The 19,939-nt window shown below is 38.3% G+C and overlaps 1 protein-coding gene across 1 annotated transcript in view; it reads left to right on the top strand.

Moving 5' to 3' along the window:
- LOC127640036 (adenylate cyclase type 9-like) overlaps positions 1 to 19,939 on the top strand; it is a 61,582-nt gene that overhangs the window by 29,108 nt on the left and 12,535 nt on the right. Inside the window, exons 2-4 of the mRNA XM_052122410.1 lie at positions 16,511 to 16,677; positions 16,778 to 16,885; positions 18,151 to 18,395. Coding sequence (XP_051978370.1) covers positions 16,511 to 16,677; positions 16,778 to 16,885; positions 18,151 to 18,395 — 520 coding nt within the window. The remainder of the gene's footprint in view (positions 1 to 16,510; positions 16,678 to 16,777; positions 16,886 to 18,150; positions 18,396 to 19,939) is intronic.

Genomic DNA, 19,939 nt, shown 5'->3' on the forward strand with positions numbered 1-19,939 from the left:
GTAACTCATCCTGCATCGTTTGTGCTAGGAACATAAATTATTCATCTAATTGTGTGGCTTGTTGACAATTGTGGCTTTACATTTCTAAGTGATCCGACTTTATTTTCATTTTTGAAACTGTACATTTAAAGATATTCAAATATGATATCAAGTAGTGAATTATGTATTTTTAATAAGTCCTGATAAGTTTTGTATTCTGGAGGGTCTCTGTGGTTCTTTCACTTCTGCAATGTATGGAGGAATAGGAAGGAATAAAAGGGAAGGATAAAAAGAAGCGACTGACTTAGGAGAGCGACTTTGGATGCTCATGAGGAATGTCACAGTCAGTTCATGTTAGAGTATCTCTCTCTCTCTCTCTCTCTCTCTCTCTCTCACTCTCTCTCTCTCTCTCTCTCTCTCGCTTACCTGACCTGCCGTGGGCGACCTGCCGTGGGCATCCTGCCCTGACAAGACGAGGCTTATCTTTCGTCTCCTGACAAGCAAGTTGAATTGCAGCTTGACAGAAATGTGCTCTTGCAATTAGAGTTGTCGTGGTACCAAAATTTCAGCCCTTTGCACCTATTCCAGTAAAGTTTCATGTTCTCAATACCAATTTTGAGACCACAGCAAAAATATGCTAATAGGGTAATGTCCAACTGAAGACACACTTTTAGCCTATTTCAAGTTAAAGTTTGATGTAAATAATAATAAATTAAAAAATATTCATGTTTCCTTAAATGTGGTTCACAATTAAGCATGCATTGCTAAAGTGTTTTTAAGTAGGTTCCTATGGAAATCTGCTTTATTGCTTTATTGTATTAAAGTTTAATTTCTTCATCAAAATTGTGTCATATCATAAATATGTATCAAACAGAACAGTTGCTTGATAAATTTCTTAATTGTTATTAATTATTGTTATTATTATGATCATTGTTATTTATTATTACTACAGTAAATATAACATTTGACTTCATTTGTAATATGTTTCTGTTGCAATTTCTTCAGTGTCAGGCATCTAGCTTTTATTTTGAATATAGCTTTTATTTTGACGTGATTTTTTTTAATTTTATTTTTTTACACATTTTTTTAATGGAAGGTTCACACCTCCGGATAAACGGTTTGCCACATGACTCTTTGTGATCATTAAAGTGCAAATGCTGTGATTGAAATATATAAAAACTGTATAGTCTACATGTTCTGTGTGTGTCACAGTGCAGGAGTGCTCTGCTTTGTCATCTCATACAACACAATTATTCTCAGTGTCTGTGGAGTTTCCAGTGTACGAGCGTATCTGCTCAACAAATTAATTTAAAACACACAACTCATATAGACTAAGATTGCAGCCTTTCACATTTTAATAATCACACTAGGACATATCACAATTTTAATTTGATGAATTGTGCATTAATCTGTTATAGGGATCCACTGATCTGATACCTGGATTGGTATCGGCTCTGATACTGACGTTTTTAAATGGATCTGGTATCGGTCTGACGGGTCCGATCCAAATCCGATACTTAGTCATGTTTATTACTGTCAAGGTCAAGAAATGACATAAAAGAACCATAAAAACACAATTAAAATAGTTCATATGACTTGTGGATTTTATTCAAAGCCACCTGAAGACGTGGAATAGCTCTGTGAATAACAAAAGGCTGTGTTTTATAAGTAAATATATCAAATGCACATGCAGCTCTAGCAAATTTTTGAATTGCTCTGCTCCGTTTACACACACATCCGCAGCTATCTTTAGCCTTCAGGCTGTGTGCAACATTTGAGCGCTACTCATGAATAACATCTCAGATGTAGATGCTCAATAGATCTGTTCACTTGTAATATGCATTTAGAAAGGCACTGGAGGTGCTTTTTTTTTTATACCAGAATTTGAATAAGAGGCAAATTAAACTACTGTGAATTTGCCTAAAAACAGACACATACAGGACTTCCTGGAGGGTTCAGAATGTCAAAATAAAAGCATGAGGGTTTAAAAGTTAAAGGTGTCACGGAGAGACTCACAGAGGCAGAGATATGAACTCAGTTGCAGGGTTTATTGAACAGATGATTGAAACAGTGATGTAAACATTGTGAGTAAATCCAGTTGAGCAGAGTGACAAACAGCAGGTGACTAATATCCAGACAGGGTATAGACATGATGAACAGATAACTCACAACAGTCTTATGATACTTGCAGGCAATAATGAAGGCACAAGTATGTTTGACATAGTAGAAAGTTCTGGAGTCTCAGAGATACTATCGATGAGAACAGACAAAGAGTGTGTGTGAAAGCAGGATATATATGCAGTCCTTGATTAGCCAGTAATGATATGCCAGTGCATGTAATCAGAACTCAGGGGAGAGTGAGCACTGATTGCAGTGAGGAAGAGAGAGAGAGAGAGACCGAAGGATCCAGGACAAAAGGTGCACGATTGAGATATATTACTATTATAATATATTATTATTATAATTTGTTTACAAATTATAATAGTTAAGTTGAATGGGTTCCAAAAAATAACTGTGAATGAAAAGTGAGCTGGTATATTACAACTAAACTGAACAAAAAAGAGATCTGAATCCTTTAAAGTCCAGATACAAGTTGAAAAAAGAAAAAATCATTTTAATTTTGCTGCAACATTATCCAGTATACTAGTTACTAGGGTTGTGCCGATGGATGATATCATCGTCCATCGTGATGGCTGACCAACATCACGATGTAGAGCCACCATCGTGATGCCACGCCCCCTTTTGCGAGTCTTGCTAGTGTGACTCACTAATCCTAGTCTCTTCTATAGTTAACCTAAAAACTTTGCAGGGATTGCTCTGTAAATTAAATTGAGAATATAACTAATGCATATATGCTATTTTAAATACTGTATATGCCAGAGACGTGACGTGTTAGTCTGTGAAAATACCGTGTCAGGCAGGCTACACAAATATTGATCTTGACATTGTTAGCTTCTTGTCTTTTTTTTACATGTCTTACACTGTACATTTAGATTAAAATATTTTCTGTTGTAGGCTACAAGAAAATAGCCTTTATTAATTAATTATTAGTAGTTGCAGTGTCTCAAATAACTTTTGTCTGGTTAATACTTTTAAAGAAAAATTTCCTTGGCCATAAATCCATAATGTCAAATCAAATGAAAGAAACAAGGTGAATATGAATCACACACATTTATTAAAACATAGAAGAACAACAAATAAAGAACTAGAAAACGGGAACAACACTCAGACCGAAACTCGGCATTAACATTTCACTTATAATTAGCAGCACAATTAACTTCAGCACAGGCTACAAAATAAATTATGTTATTGAAATATTGTAAAGTGGTCATATGAACTACACAAATGAACGTTTAAAAAATAATATGCAAAATCGAATAGCTCCGCAACGGATGGCGAAAAATGCGTAAAGAAGTCTAGAAGAAGAGGGGGAAAAACGAAGAAGTCTAATATCTTTCACCATAGACCATGTTTAAATTTCGATGTTTCTGGCCAGAAATACCAACATATTCACTTTATCTGGTTTTAATAAGCTGCGGATTGGAGTAACTACACTACCCGCTGTGCTGAAGACCCGCTCTGATGGAGTACTGGTAGCACATATGCACAGATATTTCCGTGCTAATCTTGCCATGAACGGAAACCTTTTGTCGTTCGTTTTCCACCAAGTCAGCGGGTCCTCTTCCCCATCAATGGCCATTTCCTGCAGGTACATGGTCATTTCTGCCTCGACCTTTTGGTCATCAGTGAGTAAAATAACGAAATTATAGTTTTTAAGTGGAAAATAGTATTTATGTAAAGCGATATATTAAAATAAAAAGTGCACAACTCTTCTTAAGTGAAAGCTAAAAAAAAAAAAAATGCTTCACGTGTCGTGCAACTTACTGATAAAGCGCCGACGAGTCATTAGTTGGGTTAATAAAATAACGAAATTATAATTTTTCATATCATTTTTGAAAATGATATGAAATTATATAATCCCGCCCCACCCCACCGACGTTATCATCGTCCATCGCGATGTTTTACTGTCAACATCGTCAACTGCCAATTTAGGGGACATCGCCCAACCCTAATAGTTACTAATAATGTGTTTCTTAATAAGCTATACATTTATATTGAAATAATGTGTAGAGGTTTGTGTTTCTTTACATATTAAAGAGTAATCCCAATTAGTTCCACAAAATAATGTGAAGATATTCTAAACTGATTACACACAAAAAACAACACTGGTATCAGATCAGGATCTTGATACTGAGGTTTCCGATATTGTAAAAAAGTGGTATTGGTGCATTCCTAATCTGTTCCCAAAAATGTCAAATTCAGAAGATACTCGTGTTTAAACAGACTCTGGTAAAAGTTGAAGAACTGACTACACTTTTTCCCTCAAGTTAAAGTAAAGAAGTATGGGCTCTGCCATTACTGCTACCTGTTTTAGCGTTACGCTGATATCTGGACCGCACACCATATTAATACATTTAATACAAAAGAACTTACATTTCAAATATTGTTAGCTAATGAAAGTATCCAGGCTGAACAACCACCATGTAGAACACAAGCAGAGAAAAGACTAAGCTGACAGAAAAAAAAAACTATTTATTATCACATAGGCTACATCCTCGTGTCCTTGGAAACAACTCAAAATGATTATGATGCTTTAAAAATGTCAAAATTATACGTGAGTTATACTGTACATTTTATTGAAACGTAAACAAAGATAATTAGAGTTCAAGGATAATTTACACTTTTCCTAGTTTACCGGTTCTACAGCATATAGAAACTATCTGACTAAACCTGTCAGGTTACAGATGACCGCTTAATACTGGATAAATTAAGAGCAGAGTATACATTTCCATATAAAAAAAGAACCAGTATTTCTTTAAATCAGTACTGCTCAAATTGTCAACATGACTGAGAACAGAGACATTCCCGACACAGGCCTATTCACTGGCCTAATCAATTTGTCATAAAGACTGAATATTAATGTGTATGCCATCAGCACTAGCAACATGTGGCATCATCCCTTATACAAAACTGAGAAACAAAATTGTAAGGAAAAATCCTTAGCCCCTCCAAAAACTGGGGAATAATAGACAACGCATACACTGCATAACTACGAGAGCCTTCTTTTTAGCCTCGTTATTGTGGGTGTGAGTGTGTGTATGTGTGTGTGTATATATATGTGTGCGAATCGCTTCAAAAACTAGGCATTAACTGTCATACACAACCTTATTACCAGAAGTTTTTGTTTAGCCTGAGAAGCAGCTGATTTTCAAAGTTCTTGGAATCCACACGTGCCCCTTTTGGCATAGAAATCAGTCCTTCGGTGCTGAACAGTCGCTCACAGGCAGCTGAGGCAGGTTGCGCAGTGTAAAGCCTTAATGACTAGTGCCATACTGCAGAGAAGGACTTAAGTCTACCTCCATTGTGTCAGCAGGGCAGTTGAGGTAGGTCTCCTGCTGACTGGTGTCATCTTGGGAACGGGACTTTTTGATCATTGAAAAAAAGCCTTCATCTTCTGAGGAACGTGAGGCCTTACCTTTATACACTTCCATTTGTTGTTTCAGTTGGCTTTTGATATAGTCAAGACCTATGGAATACAAAACCAAATAAGGATTATTTTTAATGCCAAGATGGTTATGTAAAATATTTTTGGGTGAATTGCCCACACCTGCATGAAAATCAATTGCTCAATATGTTATCAAAATTATTTAAAAATGCCAAAATGTCCTCTATTATCTTCAGTAGTATAAAGATAAAGTATAAAGCAAACTGTGCAAAACGTATCACGTTTAAGTGACATTCTCCAGCATGTCTTGAATTTGGGGAGTCGAATTGCAGCAGCGATTAGCTCTGGATCAATGAGTATCTGTCTAAAACGTTTTTCCAATACCTGCTAGAAGAGCATCCACCGAAGGCCCACAAAACCTTGAGGAAATGCGAATGTGCTGAAGCTTGCACAGTGGTCTCTCCCTGAAAAACATCAAGTGCTTTTGCAAATGGGCTCATTGTCTTTGCAAATTCTTCCAGAAATGCAAGCTCAGCAGGAGTGAACCTGTCAAAACACACACACAAAAAAAGGCTGTCATGTGTTGTTGCAAGTAAAGTGAAACCAAATGACAGATTTCATTTTGTAATGTTAATGAGTAACACTATAGTATTTATACTGTGTGTATGTGAAAGAGAGAGATTAGTGTATATTTTATATATACTTTAAAAAAACTTTCATACACAGTAGAAATTTATTAAAGTCAGTTTGAATCCATTCAAAATGGCCAAAGATGTATTAAATAGGCTAATCAATTCTCACAATCCTCTCCTCATAATTTGGCCTCAAGAGCTGGAGTATGCCGTTTTATTTGATTATCTCAGCAGCTGTGGTGGATCTTGCACTTTTGTTCCACAGACTTGAGCACTTTGAAAATGCTGAGCAGGAGAGCCGCTTGTAAGCTGAATTGGAATTGGCTTCCAAGACATCAACTGTAGACACCAGGTTGAGAAGGTGGCAGGCACAGCGATAGTGTTTAGGCAGTTGATATTCCAGGCCATCATCTTGGTCCAACATGGTTCCAGCTTCAACAAACTCAACACCCTTACTGTTTTCCCCCTCTTCTTCATCATCATCATCATCACTCTCTTTCTCCAATCTGACTTGGCCTGGCTCCTTCCACATTTTCTGGATTATTGTTTCCATCAAGCTCACCATAAACTCTAAATTCTTTTAGAAAATTGGAGCCATTATCAGTTGTTATGCGATACAATCTCCTCACAGATGTTGAACTCTGTGTGAATTTCATTCAAGGCACCTGCGAGTGCAGAAAAAGAATGTGTGCCTTGTAGTTGTTTACATGCTAGGGCAGCATAACATATCTGTACAGTTTCAGGATCTATTCAGTGTGCCGTGACACCTATGCAGCTCCGTCGGTGTGCTGTCCAGCAGTCAGTGGTGGTTGCAATGAACTCCATTTCACTCATGGCAGCTTTCAAGTTGTTGTTAATTTTCTGTGTTGCCTTTTCAACTTTATTTTTTACAGTGCCATGAGACATTACCACAACACTTGGTTGGAGATGCACAAGGGTTTTAAAACCCTCCTGTTCAACAACAATTAGCGGGTGTAGACCCTGAATGGCAAGTTAACTATAGCTTTGTCCGCGCTGTGCTGTGAGACGGTTTCCCGCAACTTCATTTGCTTTGATGAGGGGGCCTTCATCTAATGATCTTCTTTTCAGAGCAGTTGAAGTGAACTCTCCAAGTGAGTTTAGTGCTCTCTTTAGAAGTGACAAGACGTATGTGGAAGAACCAGATAGACACACAAGACATAGAAAAGTAATTCAACTAACAGAATTACATTTCCTTAAAAATAAACATTATGCATCCAGGGGTGATGCAGATTATGGTCTTCTGATGGTGAATTAATTTATTTTCCAATAAAAACGAGAGCTAGCTAACCTTGCAAATGTATCTAGCTAGCCAAGTTAACCCTCTGGGGCGACGAATTCGCCGGCGCGTTCTGCTGGATTTTTTCCTCAAGACAGTTGAAACAGCTTTAATACTGTCATTTTTGGCCATACAAATAAGTGTAAGGTGTAATTCTAAACTATAAAGGGTCTACTTTTATTTGTGTTCACAATAACAACAAAACCTTGTGCTTTTTTAAAATAAAGAAAATAAATAGGGTGCACTTTCAGCTGTCTCTGTCTCTGCGAGAATCTTTCTGAAACGCATCTCAAAAATGAAATGAAACTCTGCAGATGCTTATCACACAAACATGAAACATGTGTCTAAAGAAAGCTTGAAAAGTCTACTTTTAAATAAAACAATTTACAATGCTAATGCTAATGTTTGCATGTGCTGCACTAAAGTTAATGTGCTAGCAAAATGTGCACCCAAATTAATTTATGCTAACATTACAGACATAGCAAACATAGTAAATAGAATATTATTTCTGAAAACATTGAATTGGCTCATGGCAAGAAAGCGCTAACAATAAAACATGCAATTTACCTGTATGTGCTTTCTCAAATTTGACGGTGAATTCTTGAAAGCCAGCACTTTGTGCTTTTTAGGTTGACACAATTCGCAGCGCATTCACCAGGAATCCTTTTTGATGCCAACAATTTTGAACATCTCCCTCATATATGGCCACTGGTGATCAGGAATGTCTCTATTCTCAGTCATGTCGACATTGCTAACTCCCTCTGTCTCATCCACAACGTTAGCCATTCTTCTTGACTTGCTCCGTGGTAGCTTTGTAGAATAGCCTACGTCTGTGGTGCTTGATAGCCAGGAAATTAAAAAAGGCACACACATATATATATATATATATCATTTTATTATTTATTTAAAAATTCTTTTTTTATCCCCTTTTCTCCCAATTTGGAATGCCCAATTCCTTCTACAAAAAACTTTGTAGGTCCTTGTGGTGGTGTGGTTACTCGCCTCAATCTGGGTGGCAGAGGACAAGTCTCAGTTACTCTTATCTTATCATGTGGCTCATTTGCATGACACCGCGGAGACTCCCAGCACGTGGAGGCTCATGCTACTCCATGCGATTCACGCACAACTTACCACATGCCCCATTGAGACCGAGAACCACTTACCATGACCATGAGGAGGCTACCCCATGTGACTCTACCCTCCCTAGCAACCGGGCCAATTTGGTTGCTTAGTAGACCTGGCTGGAATCACTCACCTGGATTCGAACTCGTGACTCCAGGTGTTGTAGTCAGTGTCAATACTCGCTGAGCTGGGGGGCTCTACTGGCTATAGCACAGAAACATAATATACACAACACATTACATCGTCTTAAATCATCTTGCATCACATTGCTGGACAGTGAAGGACACATTAAATGGGTCCTGATTTCAATCTCTCACCCTCCGTGCATAAGCTGAATTCCATTATATTAGCTGTGCTGATGAAAGTGGTTAGGGAATGTTTTCAATTGCTATAGTTCACACTGCTTGCTCTGTAATTTTATGTTGCTATGGTTACAAACAGTGCATTAATATTAAATGGTGATTTAAAACTGACCGGAACTACCTGTGAACTACATGCATTCCAGCCAATCAGAATCGAGTATTAGAAAAGACCATGGTGTATACATATATATTCTTGTGTTCCAATATGTGGATTGCTACTTTTCGCCAACATGTGAAAACAAAAAATGTGGGAATTTCGTGCACTATGAACACGGAATGTTGGGGGACACGCCTACTTAAAATGTTGCGCAAGACATGCAAAAGTGTTTATTTCCTGTCATTTCCTTCACATTGGTAATAGCTGCTGCTCTTATGCATGCACTCAACTGTGCCTTGGTGCATCCAGTATATTATGCTCTCATGCATCTTTGTGAGCTAAATAGAATCACACTTGCATGTCAGATACAATTCTTTGTTTGCTCAGAGTAATTTTTGTGCTCTCTCACTTGTTGTTTACTGGCACTAATGTTATAAATGCAGCAATGGCCTGATCGGGCAAGTGACAGTTCTAGAAACTGGCCTGAATCTCTCTCACTCTGGGCCCGGGCCATCGGACAGTCCTTATTTTCGAGCCCTGAACATGTATAATTGTTAAGCTTGGGATCGATTACTTTCTTATGCATTGATAATCATGCTCGGTGGCACCCAGCTACAACTTTGAAAGCTGCTTATAATTCTGCTGTGCCAATGAGCGCAACTTTCCATAAATTTGACCCAAATCATTATCAAATCTTGAATGAAATCTATTTAAGGCTACATACAGATAAGTTGGATAACAAACGCCTCCATTTTATACACTAACCTGCGAAACTCATCGACGTCACGTTGTTCATTCTCAAAGAAGTTAAAAAACCTTTGTAACATTTTTGTGTATGGTGACTGGATTCACAGTTTTGGACTGCCACCTGCACAGCATCGACCCATCGTTTAGTGTTAAAGGGATAGTTCACCCAAAAATGAAAATTCTCATTATTTACACTCTCATGATATCCCAGACGTGTATGACTTTTTTTCTTAACCAGAACACATTTGGAAAAAAAAAAAAATAAAATAATAAAAGAAAAATGTCTCAGTAGGTCCTTAAAATGCAAGTGAATGGTGATTTCTCTTTTGAAGCTCCAAAAATCACAGACATTCAGACAGTTTACAGCTCTAAATCATGCTCCCTGTCAGGAGCGGTACAGGTGTGTGATGTAATCGCACTGGCATTTGAAACACGAGAGAACTGACACACATGCGTCACAGCCGGAAGAGCAGTACGGTTTACAAGTAAGGAGGAGGAATGCTGTACAGTAGCTTGGTTGGTTTTGGTTTAGATCTGTATTTATCTGTTTCTTTACTCACAGTGGTGCGTTTGTGGGCTTATCCTGGATGTCTCAACCAGTTGGAGAACATGAGATTACGTCAGTGTCATGGCATCACGCGAGGAACTGCTTGGAAAGCCGTTTGCTCCACCCTCTTGTGAAGTTTACCCTCACATTGGATTATAGTTAAAAAGTACTTAAATACTTATCTTTTTTCACACCAAAAATTGATTGTATCACTTTAAAAAACATAAATTTAACCCCTGAAGTCCTACCAATGACATTTATGCTAACTGGCTGTGATTGTTGGAGGTTTACAAGATAAATCTCCATTCACTTGCATTTTAAGGACCTACTGAGCTAAGATATTTTTCTATATTTCTTCAAATATGTTAAGGTGAAGAAATTATACACACCTGGGATATCACGAGGTGAGTAAATAAAGAGAGAATTTTAATTTTTTGGGTGAACTATCCCTTTAAATACAGAAAATGTTTCATCACCCCTTGTGGTGTCCCAAAGCTATAATGCCAGACTACATTAAAGGAAATAGAATCCTTAGAATCCTTGATTTTGGTCACATATTAGACACACAGTGTATAATGTGCACTGTATATTTTGCATATATACAGTTAAATTTATTAGTTTTCACATATCCCAGCTAAGCTGGGGTCAGAGTGCAGGGTCAGCCATGATACGGCACCCCTGGAGCAGATAGGGTTAAGGGCCTTGCTCAAGAGCCCAACAGTGGCATCTTGGTGGTGCTGGGGCTTGAAGCCCTGACCTTCTGGTCAGTAACCCTGATCCTCAACCACTGAGCCTGGAAGGTCACCTGACAGTGAATTAGAAAGCACACAAATTAGGCTTTAGGTTTAAATGTCAGCCAATGTTAATATATCGATACCTCAAAAATTTTAACAAAGCCTATCAATTATTGTCGATATTAAAGCACATCTACTTGTTTCAAACTGTTGTTTTAAAATAGCAGGGAAATCCTGTTTTCAAATGAGTGTCCTTTTACTAAAATGCTATAATTCAAAAACACAGTGATTTAGCTACATTTACACCTCTTATACACACTAGTGATTTAGCTACATTTACACCTCTTATACACACTAGTGATTTAGCTACATTTACACCTCTTATACACACTAGTGATTTAGCTACATTTACACCTCTTATACACACTAGTGATTTAGCTACATTTACACCTCTTATACACACTAGCACCCTGTTTCCTCCACAGAAAATGGAGCATTTCAAAAACATTCTCAATTGCAACATACTTCGGAAACGATGCCATTAGGAAACTGAAAGCGGCTTTCAAATGAAAATGATTAGTATGGATGTGGCCTCAATAAAGGTGACAAAATATTACTGGGATGCCATAATGAAACGGCAGCTCTAGGAATTCTACCAGAAAGTTGGGGCTACTTACTGTATTTCCTGTCCTCTTGGAAACTTGCATCTCCTCTGAGTTCAACTAACTAGAAACAGTCAGGACCTTGGTTTTATGAGTCCTTCAAATTATGGTGCCTTAAAGCATAGTAGTGCTTTCCTGGTAGACAGCAGTATCCAAAGATACACCCTCTTGAATGGTAGAAAATGTCAGTTTCTTAAACCTAATTTATACATTGAAAGAAGATTAACATTTCCTAAATGAACTAATGCACCCTAGGTGAACAAAGTCTGAGTTTTACTTGCCACATCATTTAAAATGTAGTTTGTTGAGGGTGAGTCACAGAAGTTGTGAACTATCACATGGACAACACATCATTGGTAAGCTGTCTTTGTTGTAACATTGTTTTCACAATAAACTTGGAGAGACGCTTTAAAGTTGTACATTTTTAATGTTAAGATGGTAACCTTGCCAGCTAGCTGGTATTTGTGATAAAAACTCACATCCAAACAACACCCACAGTTATTCTTAAAGGATAGGTATTCATCGTTTCCCTGATGTGTCTGTCGCACACACACTACAACTGCTTTGTGAAACTCTTTCAGCACAGTCGACTGCAGGTGCATTTGCTGACCCTCACACTGTCCCAATGTCTAGAATGACTAGGCTGTACACCGATAATCTGCGTACAATGTGCTGATGACGAAATTTGTCGTGTATACTCTGTGCAAGCCTTAACCAATCATCAACGCTCTTGGACTAGTTGAGTTTTTGGAAATCAAGAATTTCAGGGATGAGAAATGTCACCAAACCTTAGCAGAAAAAAAATGTCATTGTGGTTTGTCATTCTTTTAGGCATACTATAAGAACAGGCTTTGCTCAGTAAGTTTAAAATTTGTCTTAAGTGTGCTAATGCGCTCCATTGGAAATTGTATTTCATGGAGTCCCATGGTTTAATCCCAGCTATCTTGTGTTTTTTCTATTGGTATTCCATGGAAGGAGGTGGTGCCTCCAGGGTTGTGTGCTGCGAGAATTTCCCCTGATCCCAGCCTGCTTTCAGTTCCCATGTTAGAGAGGTCAAAAGACTATTTATGACTTTCTTAAGTCCTGTTCTCCTGGGAGAAGTGGCCCACATGTCCTTCCAGCGCAGACAAGTTTTGGTCCACAGCTTTATTAACTATGTTCTGGACTCTGGATCAGGTGTTCTTTAATCTGTGTCTCTAAGGTCAAAGAGGTTAAAAAGGGCATACATGGCTCTTTGATATGGCCTCCTCAGCTACTTAATGTTTGGAGGCCAGTTACTTTTATTTGTGCAGATCTTTATGTAATTTGACTCAGAGCTTGTTAGGAAGCAGTTCTCTTTTGGGAATTTAATGACATTGATTTGGTAGAGGCTCATTATCATTGAGAATAAGACAGGAGGCTGAATTGCAATTCATGTACTAATGCACTATATATGATAGGAAAGTACATGCTGCTGAGTATGTAAGGCAATATGCCAGCAGGATTGGGGCAAAATATCATATAATAAAGATGTGCCTTGATACCATAGACCTGTTTGTCATGTATTGCACATCAACATTAGCATTAGGGCTGGGTGATAGGACGATGTTATGCAATATAAGTGATATCTTACAAAGATCCCAATGCCGATTGCAACACACAATGGCAAAACCATGGATCTGGGAAGTCGGCGAATATATTAAACAGTAGCCCAGTGTGTGAAACTAGCACCGGCCACCCGCCAAATGCAAATTTTAGTCCCAGGAATCAAGCCGTTATTATTTGAGTGTCTACCTGCTAAAAACCGATATGTGAACCAGGACGTGGAGGTTGGCTGCCAAGTTAACACATCATTTTCATTTGATCATTATTCACTATTATTGCTTAACCTTTATTTTAACTGTTAAATTACTACAGTACCTATTGGCAAGATTTTAGAAAGGCTGCATTAGCAAAATAGCTATTTGCCTGTAATTCCTCACTCGCCTGGCTTAGGTGACGTCAACTTATTATGATAATGGTGACACTAGTGACACTAATAGAGCATAACAATCTGGTTCTGGAAGTAAAATTCCCACTTTTTTCTCCATAGCAGAATAGATTTTTAACAATAACTTAGAAAACTTTAAAGATAGATCAACTGTGAGCTCAGAGGTTATTAATCGATGGTATATGTTGGAGCACGCAGTCCACGTTATTTCAAGTTCATTTAAAAATGTTTAATAGTGGATTTTCTGGTGAAAAACTACACTACCCATGATCCTAAAAGAAAGATCCACCAACAACAGGGAATCACAGCCTACAAAGCATGGCAAACGAGCTCTGCAGTGACCACCCTCTTTCATGACGCACTGTGAATATTGTGTCTCCATAATACACTCTCAAACTACATATATATTTGTATATATCTGAATATTTTGCAATACATTTTAAATATATTATTTCTATACTAATAATCAACAACTTCAGATCAACAGTTTTATGTTGCATAGTTTTTAATTTGAAGTAATTCGTGATTGTTAAAGACGTTAAGTACACAGTTCGATTTAAAAAAAAATGTTTTCCCTTCAAATCAGGTTTGTCAATGCTGTGATTCAACTTGGAGTTGTTTGATTTGGTTCAGTGCTTAGAACTCTTTTATTAAGTATTTTATGAAATCCCTATGGGAAAAATAAATGGGAAATATATTTCCGGAACCTGGATGAATGAAAAAGTGGGTGGGTACGGTTATGTTATCTTTTACACACTAAATAGGCCAAGTAGTATTTAAATTGGGATTCAGGCAGACTCTGAAGAACTGGAAGAGAATATGCTAGTGTGCTGATTGTTTTGGAATATATTTATAAGCATTTATTAGTCTGGTTGTTCACAGCTCAGGTGATTTACAACCTGTTTATTCTCAGTCAATTTTCTCAGGAGCCGAGCTCCTTTCTTGAGGAGCTCGGCAAAGCCTTTTAGAAAATGTTCCTGGGGCTATACGCTGTAGATTACCTGTAAGTTTGTACAGGCATTTCCCTGCAGAAGTATAAGCACTGACACTTAGTCTTTGTGTGTTTTAGGAGATTATACATGAGCATAACATGGTTAGTTTGTGAGCTGTATGTTTGAACAGGCTGATACTGGCCTGCTGTAATCGCTTTCTGTTTGTTTTTGTCTTGTGGTGCTATAGAAGTCCTCTACTGGACACTCCAAGGCATTTGTGTGTTGGTACAACAGAAGTGCTCCTCCTCGCACTTGGAATTGTGTATAGTGTAAACATCAGTACTGAAACAAGCTTCCTCAGGTGCCCTAAACCACTCTTTAGCTTATGTGTCTCTGTAGTATTAAGCTGGACATCATACCTCTCCAATCTCATAGGAAAAATAGAGTTGCAGAGTGAGATTAACGGAGACTCTCCTATTAGACTCACTTACCTGTAATAAACCATGTAATCTGGATGTTTGATTGAGGGAGCAATCACAATCCTATGTGCAAATATTACTATATTACAATCCGTGCAATTCAATAATAGATTTCTGGTACATTTCATAAGTATGGATGCCTAAGGATGAAAGTATTTACAAAACAAAGTTTGAAAGGAGCTACTTAAGATGGCATTATCTCTTAAAATATAGAAGCATCTAGGTATTTGAATTAACAACCTTAAACATGCTGTGATTTTAGTGTTCTGAAGCTTTCAATGTGACTAAGTGTTGAATTAGCCGTGCCCCTCATTCCAAAGCCCCACCCTCCAAAGATAATTTTGAGACCAAAACCCAGCAGCATTGTTTGTTCCTGTGGCTGTCAAATTCAACAGTAGCACAATAACGTCCTCAACTGACCAACATTATGAATCATAGCCTCAATGATCCACTTCAAATACAACACTATAACAAGCAAAATGATTGACAGGTGATCAGCAGACACATTTTTGTTTGCTTTTCACAAAGTCTACAGCTGTCACAGAGACAGACCGGTGAGATATCTAAGGACACTTATTTAATTCATATATGTAAGGGATTAGGAAAATGTTTTTGCCTACTTTTCCATGAAAAAATAGCTTACAGCACCTTTATTTAGGGTAACAGTATAAACTTTAACAGACATATTTACACTCAATACAACTAAAAACTTTAACCGATACTTTACACTCAACTGAGTTGAAAGCACAGTAATGGACAGTATCATTCTGTGAATGATCCAACCAAAAAGAACCGATTTATGTGAATGAATCGGACTTCAGCTCACAATTATGCAAATGCAGACACAAGCACTTGACAAATGCATTGCCATTGTGAGGTCCAGTTGAACATTCTTATCATGCATTTTTGCATTACTATAGCGGTAACCAACCTCCGTACTCAAGGGGGGAAGTTGCCTTCAGAAGTCTCTGCCTTAAAACAGATGTGGTGTTAAAGTAAGTTGCTATAAATGTATTGACTTTACCTTACTTGCTCAGCCATATTCTCTTTAAACTGTTGCTCCGTCATGAGAAGTGTTTACTTGAAAGGGAAAACTCATTGTAGAGACAGTTCACACTGATGTCTGCTATTGCGCCCCATGTGGCAGCGTTGAGAATGCAACTCGTACTTGCGTTGTGCTTTGAATTGCGGTGTGACACATTTCGAAACTCAACAACACGGGTTACCGAGCTTGCGTAGCAAGAGGCATCTGCGATCACAGTCTTGCTTGTAGTACATTTCAGGCTTAAATGTGCTTACAATGCAATGTGACATTAAATACACTGAACAAATTGCTTGTTGCTGTAAAAGCGACACTATTTTGAAAACTATTGAAAAATTGTACACTTGAAGGAAAATTTAAATGTGTGTAAAATCATGATTTTTTTATTTTCTTTTGTTTATAGGTTTGAAGACTTATTTGATCTCAGGTCGGAAATTGGGCTCGCAGTGGTCTGGTTGGTCCCAGGTTAGTTTGGGGCGAGATTTCGGCGAGATGTTAAGTCCATCTCCACACACACACACTCCAGACCTCACACACTCCGCCATCGCAGAATCTCTTTTACACGGCAAGGTATGCCCCTCAAACACACACCAAATCACACAGCTTTAATTATACACACAAATGGCATTAATTCTTTGTTTATCTGTTATTTGTCTCGTACTCTCCTCAGTCTGTGTCCACTTACTGCGGTGTCTCAGTAGATGCTGGTGGGAATCCGATAGCAGATGAGGCAACTCGAAATGGTTGCCAGGATGAACATAGGCCCAACAGTAACAAGGTGCATAACTCCATAACAAAGCCTAACAACTGCTAAATTTCTTTCTAATGACAATGTATGAGCACACCTTAGCTCAAGAACCCAATGTACCCAATTTCAACGGGAGTTGCCACGCAAAAAACAAATTGACAAATTACTGGCTTCTCTGTAAAAATGTTGTATACTGTTAAAGTCAGTGTTATTATGCTGCGTCCATTTGAAGTTGGACTTGGAATATTCCTACTTGATATCTCCTACATCAAGCCATAAAGCATTTAGCTCAGACGATGATGGATAAAGAAACAAAATGGCAATCCTAGCAATTGCTTTGCTGGTGTACGTTTATCAACAGAGAGGACCATTTACGGTTTTACATGCATGTGCAAATGTTTGCTTAACAGGTTTTATACCGCCTTCAAGTGGAGTCAGAAATATCGTAATTTCGAGTTACGAGTACATGGATGATCAAGTAAAAAGTCGGATGTACAAGTGGGAAACTTGGAATTCTAGATGAAACCCGAGTTGCTGAGTTGTGAGGTTGGAAGGGGAGGGTCAACATTAAAGATGATGGCCATGACAGCACCAATTTCAGCACTTTTATTTTAATAATATTTGTTATGTATGACAGTCAACCAATGTAAAGGTTATGACTCCCCCTTCATGGTTTGTTTTAAGCTTAAAATTAATTAATGAAATTAATTAATAAATCATAGAGGTCATGGAAAAGCAAAGCAGTTATTCACTGGTACAACAGAAAGGAGAGTTATTTTCATCGGTCATTGTGAAACAGTATGTTGTCTACTTTGTTTTGATTTCTTACTTATTTTGTTTCCGGCATACTTTGTATGATACTTTGCTTTTCCACAAGCTATATACTCTTTGGACCACAGGCCTGTAAGAATGCATTTGAGGTATGCACACTACGACTGCTTTATGATAATTTTAAGTGCACACATGCAGTGGACTGTCCGCTTGTCTAAAACTAGTACATTTCTGAATTAGTCCATTTCTGTAAGCTTTAAGGAGTAAGGTGGATCCGTAAGGTGGACGGTAAAAAATAGGGAGCTCTTCGATATGTACCGCCTCAACTTATAGTGATTCAGTAGAATGCAGAAAAGAAAACTATGCTCATCAAGCTGTTTCATAGGGTCTTTCTTGAGCAACACCTATGTACTCAACAGTACCACATATGGAACGATCTGTACAGCCTCGTTTTCATTCGCATCTAACTCTGATATTACAAAATATGCCATCTTTAAATTCCAAGAATGCTTTCTTTCATAAAGTTCCCTGCAGGCCGCAGCCCTAAAACTCAGAATGGGCTGCTGAGTCCTATGTGTGAGGAGGGCATCGGAGTCAGCCAGTCCTCCCTGTGTGACAAACTCCAGGACAAAGACAGGAGCTGGGCAGGAGGTCTATCCACAGAAGGAGGTGGCTCTGGTTTGGACCACTCGGCTATCCTCCCACTACGCTCAAAAAACTTCCGGGAGAAAAGCGATGCACAATTTGTTGAAGTCATAAAGGAAGACAGGTAAGTGAGTGAAATTAAAGAGAGTGCATTTATGGAGCCCACATCCCTTGCAAAAAAGAACTGCAGTGGTAACTTTGTACAGTGATAGTATTACATGGTAATATCATGGTGTATTGATATATACCATGGTACTGAGTAATGACGGTATTCATGTACCACCATGGTATTTACATGGTGCTTCAAGTTACTTGAATACCATGCCATTACCATGGTAAATGCGCAGAAACCATGGTAATACCACAGTAAATGTCCAAATATACAACCATGATTTAGGGTTAGGGTTGTTTTTGATACCTCAAATCATGCTTGTTGAAGGGAGAACAGCAATTGATTTTCTGTAAAACTTTCACCTGGCAGAAGATAAAACTAGCGAAAAACAGTATGGTTCAGAGCCGTATACAGGTGAAACTCGAAAAATTAGAATATCGTGCAAAAGTTCATTAATTTCAGTAATTCAACTTAAAAGGTGAAACTAATATATTATATAGACTCATTACAAGCAAAGTAAGATATTTCAAGCCTTTATTTGATATAATTTTTATGATTATGGCTTACAGCTTATGAAAACCCCAAATTCAGAATCTCAGAAAATTAGAATATTGTGAAAAGGTTCAGTATTGTAGGCTCAAAGTGTCACACTCTAATCAGCTAAAACACCTGCAAAGGGTTCCTGAGCCTTTAAATGGTCTCTCAGTCTGGTTCAGTTGAATTCACAATCATGGGGAAGACTGCTGACCTGACAGTTGTGCAGAAAACCATCATTGACACCCTCCACAAGGAGGGAAAGCCTCAAAAGGTAATTGCAAAAGAAGTTGGATGTTCTCAAAGTGCTGTATCAAAGCACATTAATAGAAAGTTAAGTGGAAGGGAAAAGTGTGGAAGAAAAAGGTGCACAAGCAGCAGGGATGACCGTAGCCTGGAGAGGATTGTCAGGAAAAGGCCATTCAAATGTGTGGGGAGCTTCACAAGGAGTGGACTGAGGCTGGAGTTACTGCATCAAGAGCCACCACACACAGAGCGGGTCCTGGACATGGGCTTCAAATGTCAAACGTCTTACCTGGGCTAAAGAAAAAAAGAACTGGTCTGTTGCTCAGTGGTCCAAAGTCCTCTTTTCTGATGAGAGCAAATTTTGCATCTCATTTGGAAACCAAGGTCCCAGAGTCTGGAGGAAGAATGGAGAGGCACACAATCCAAGATGCTTGAAGTCCAGTGTGAAGTTTCCACAGTCTGTGTTGGTTTGGGGAGCCATGTCATCGGCTGGTGTTGGTCCACTGTGCTTTATTAAGTCCAGAGTCAACGCAGCCCTCTACCGGGACATTTTAGAGCACTTCATGCTTCCTTCAGCAGACAAGCTTTATGGAGATGCTGACTTCATTTTCCAGCAGGACTTGGCACCTGCCCACACTGCCAAAAGTACCAAAACCTGGTTCAACGACCATGGTATTACTGTGCTTGATTGGCCAGCAAACTTGCCTGACCTGAACCCCATAGAAAATCTATGGGGCATTGCCAAGAGAAAGATGAGAGACATGAGACCAAACAAT

The sequence above is a fragment of the Xyrauchen texanus genome, chromosome 48, assembly GCF_025860055.1.
Source record: "Xyrauchen texanus isolate HMW12.3.18 chromosome 48, RBS_HiC_50CHRs, whole genome shotgun sequence".
Taxonomy (NCBI): domain Eukaryota; kingdom Metazoa; phylum Chordata; class Actinopteri; order Cypriniformes; family Catostomidae; genus Xyrauchen; species Xyrauchen texanus.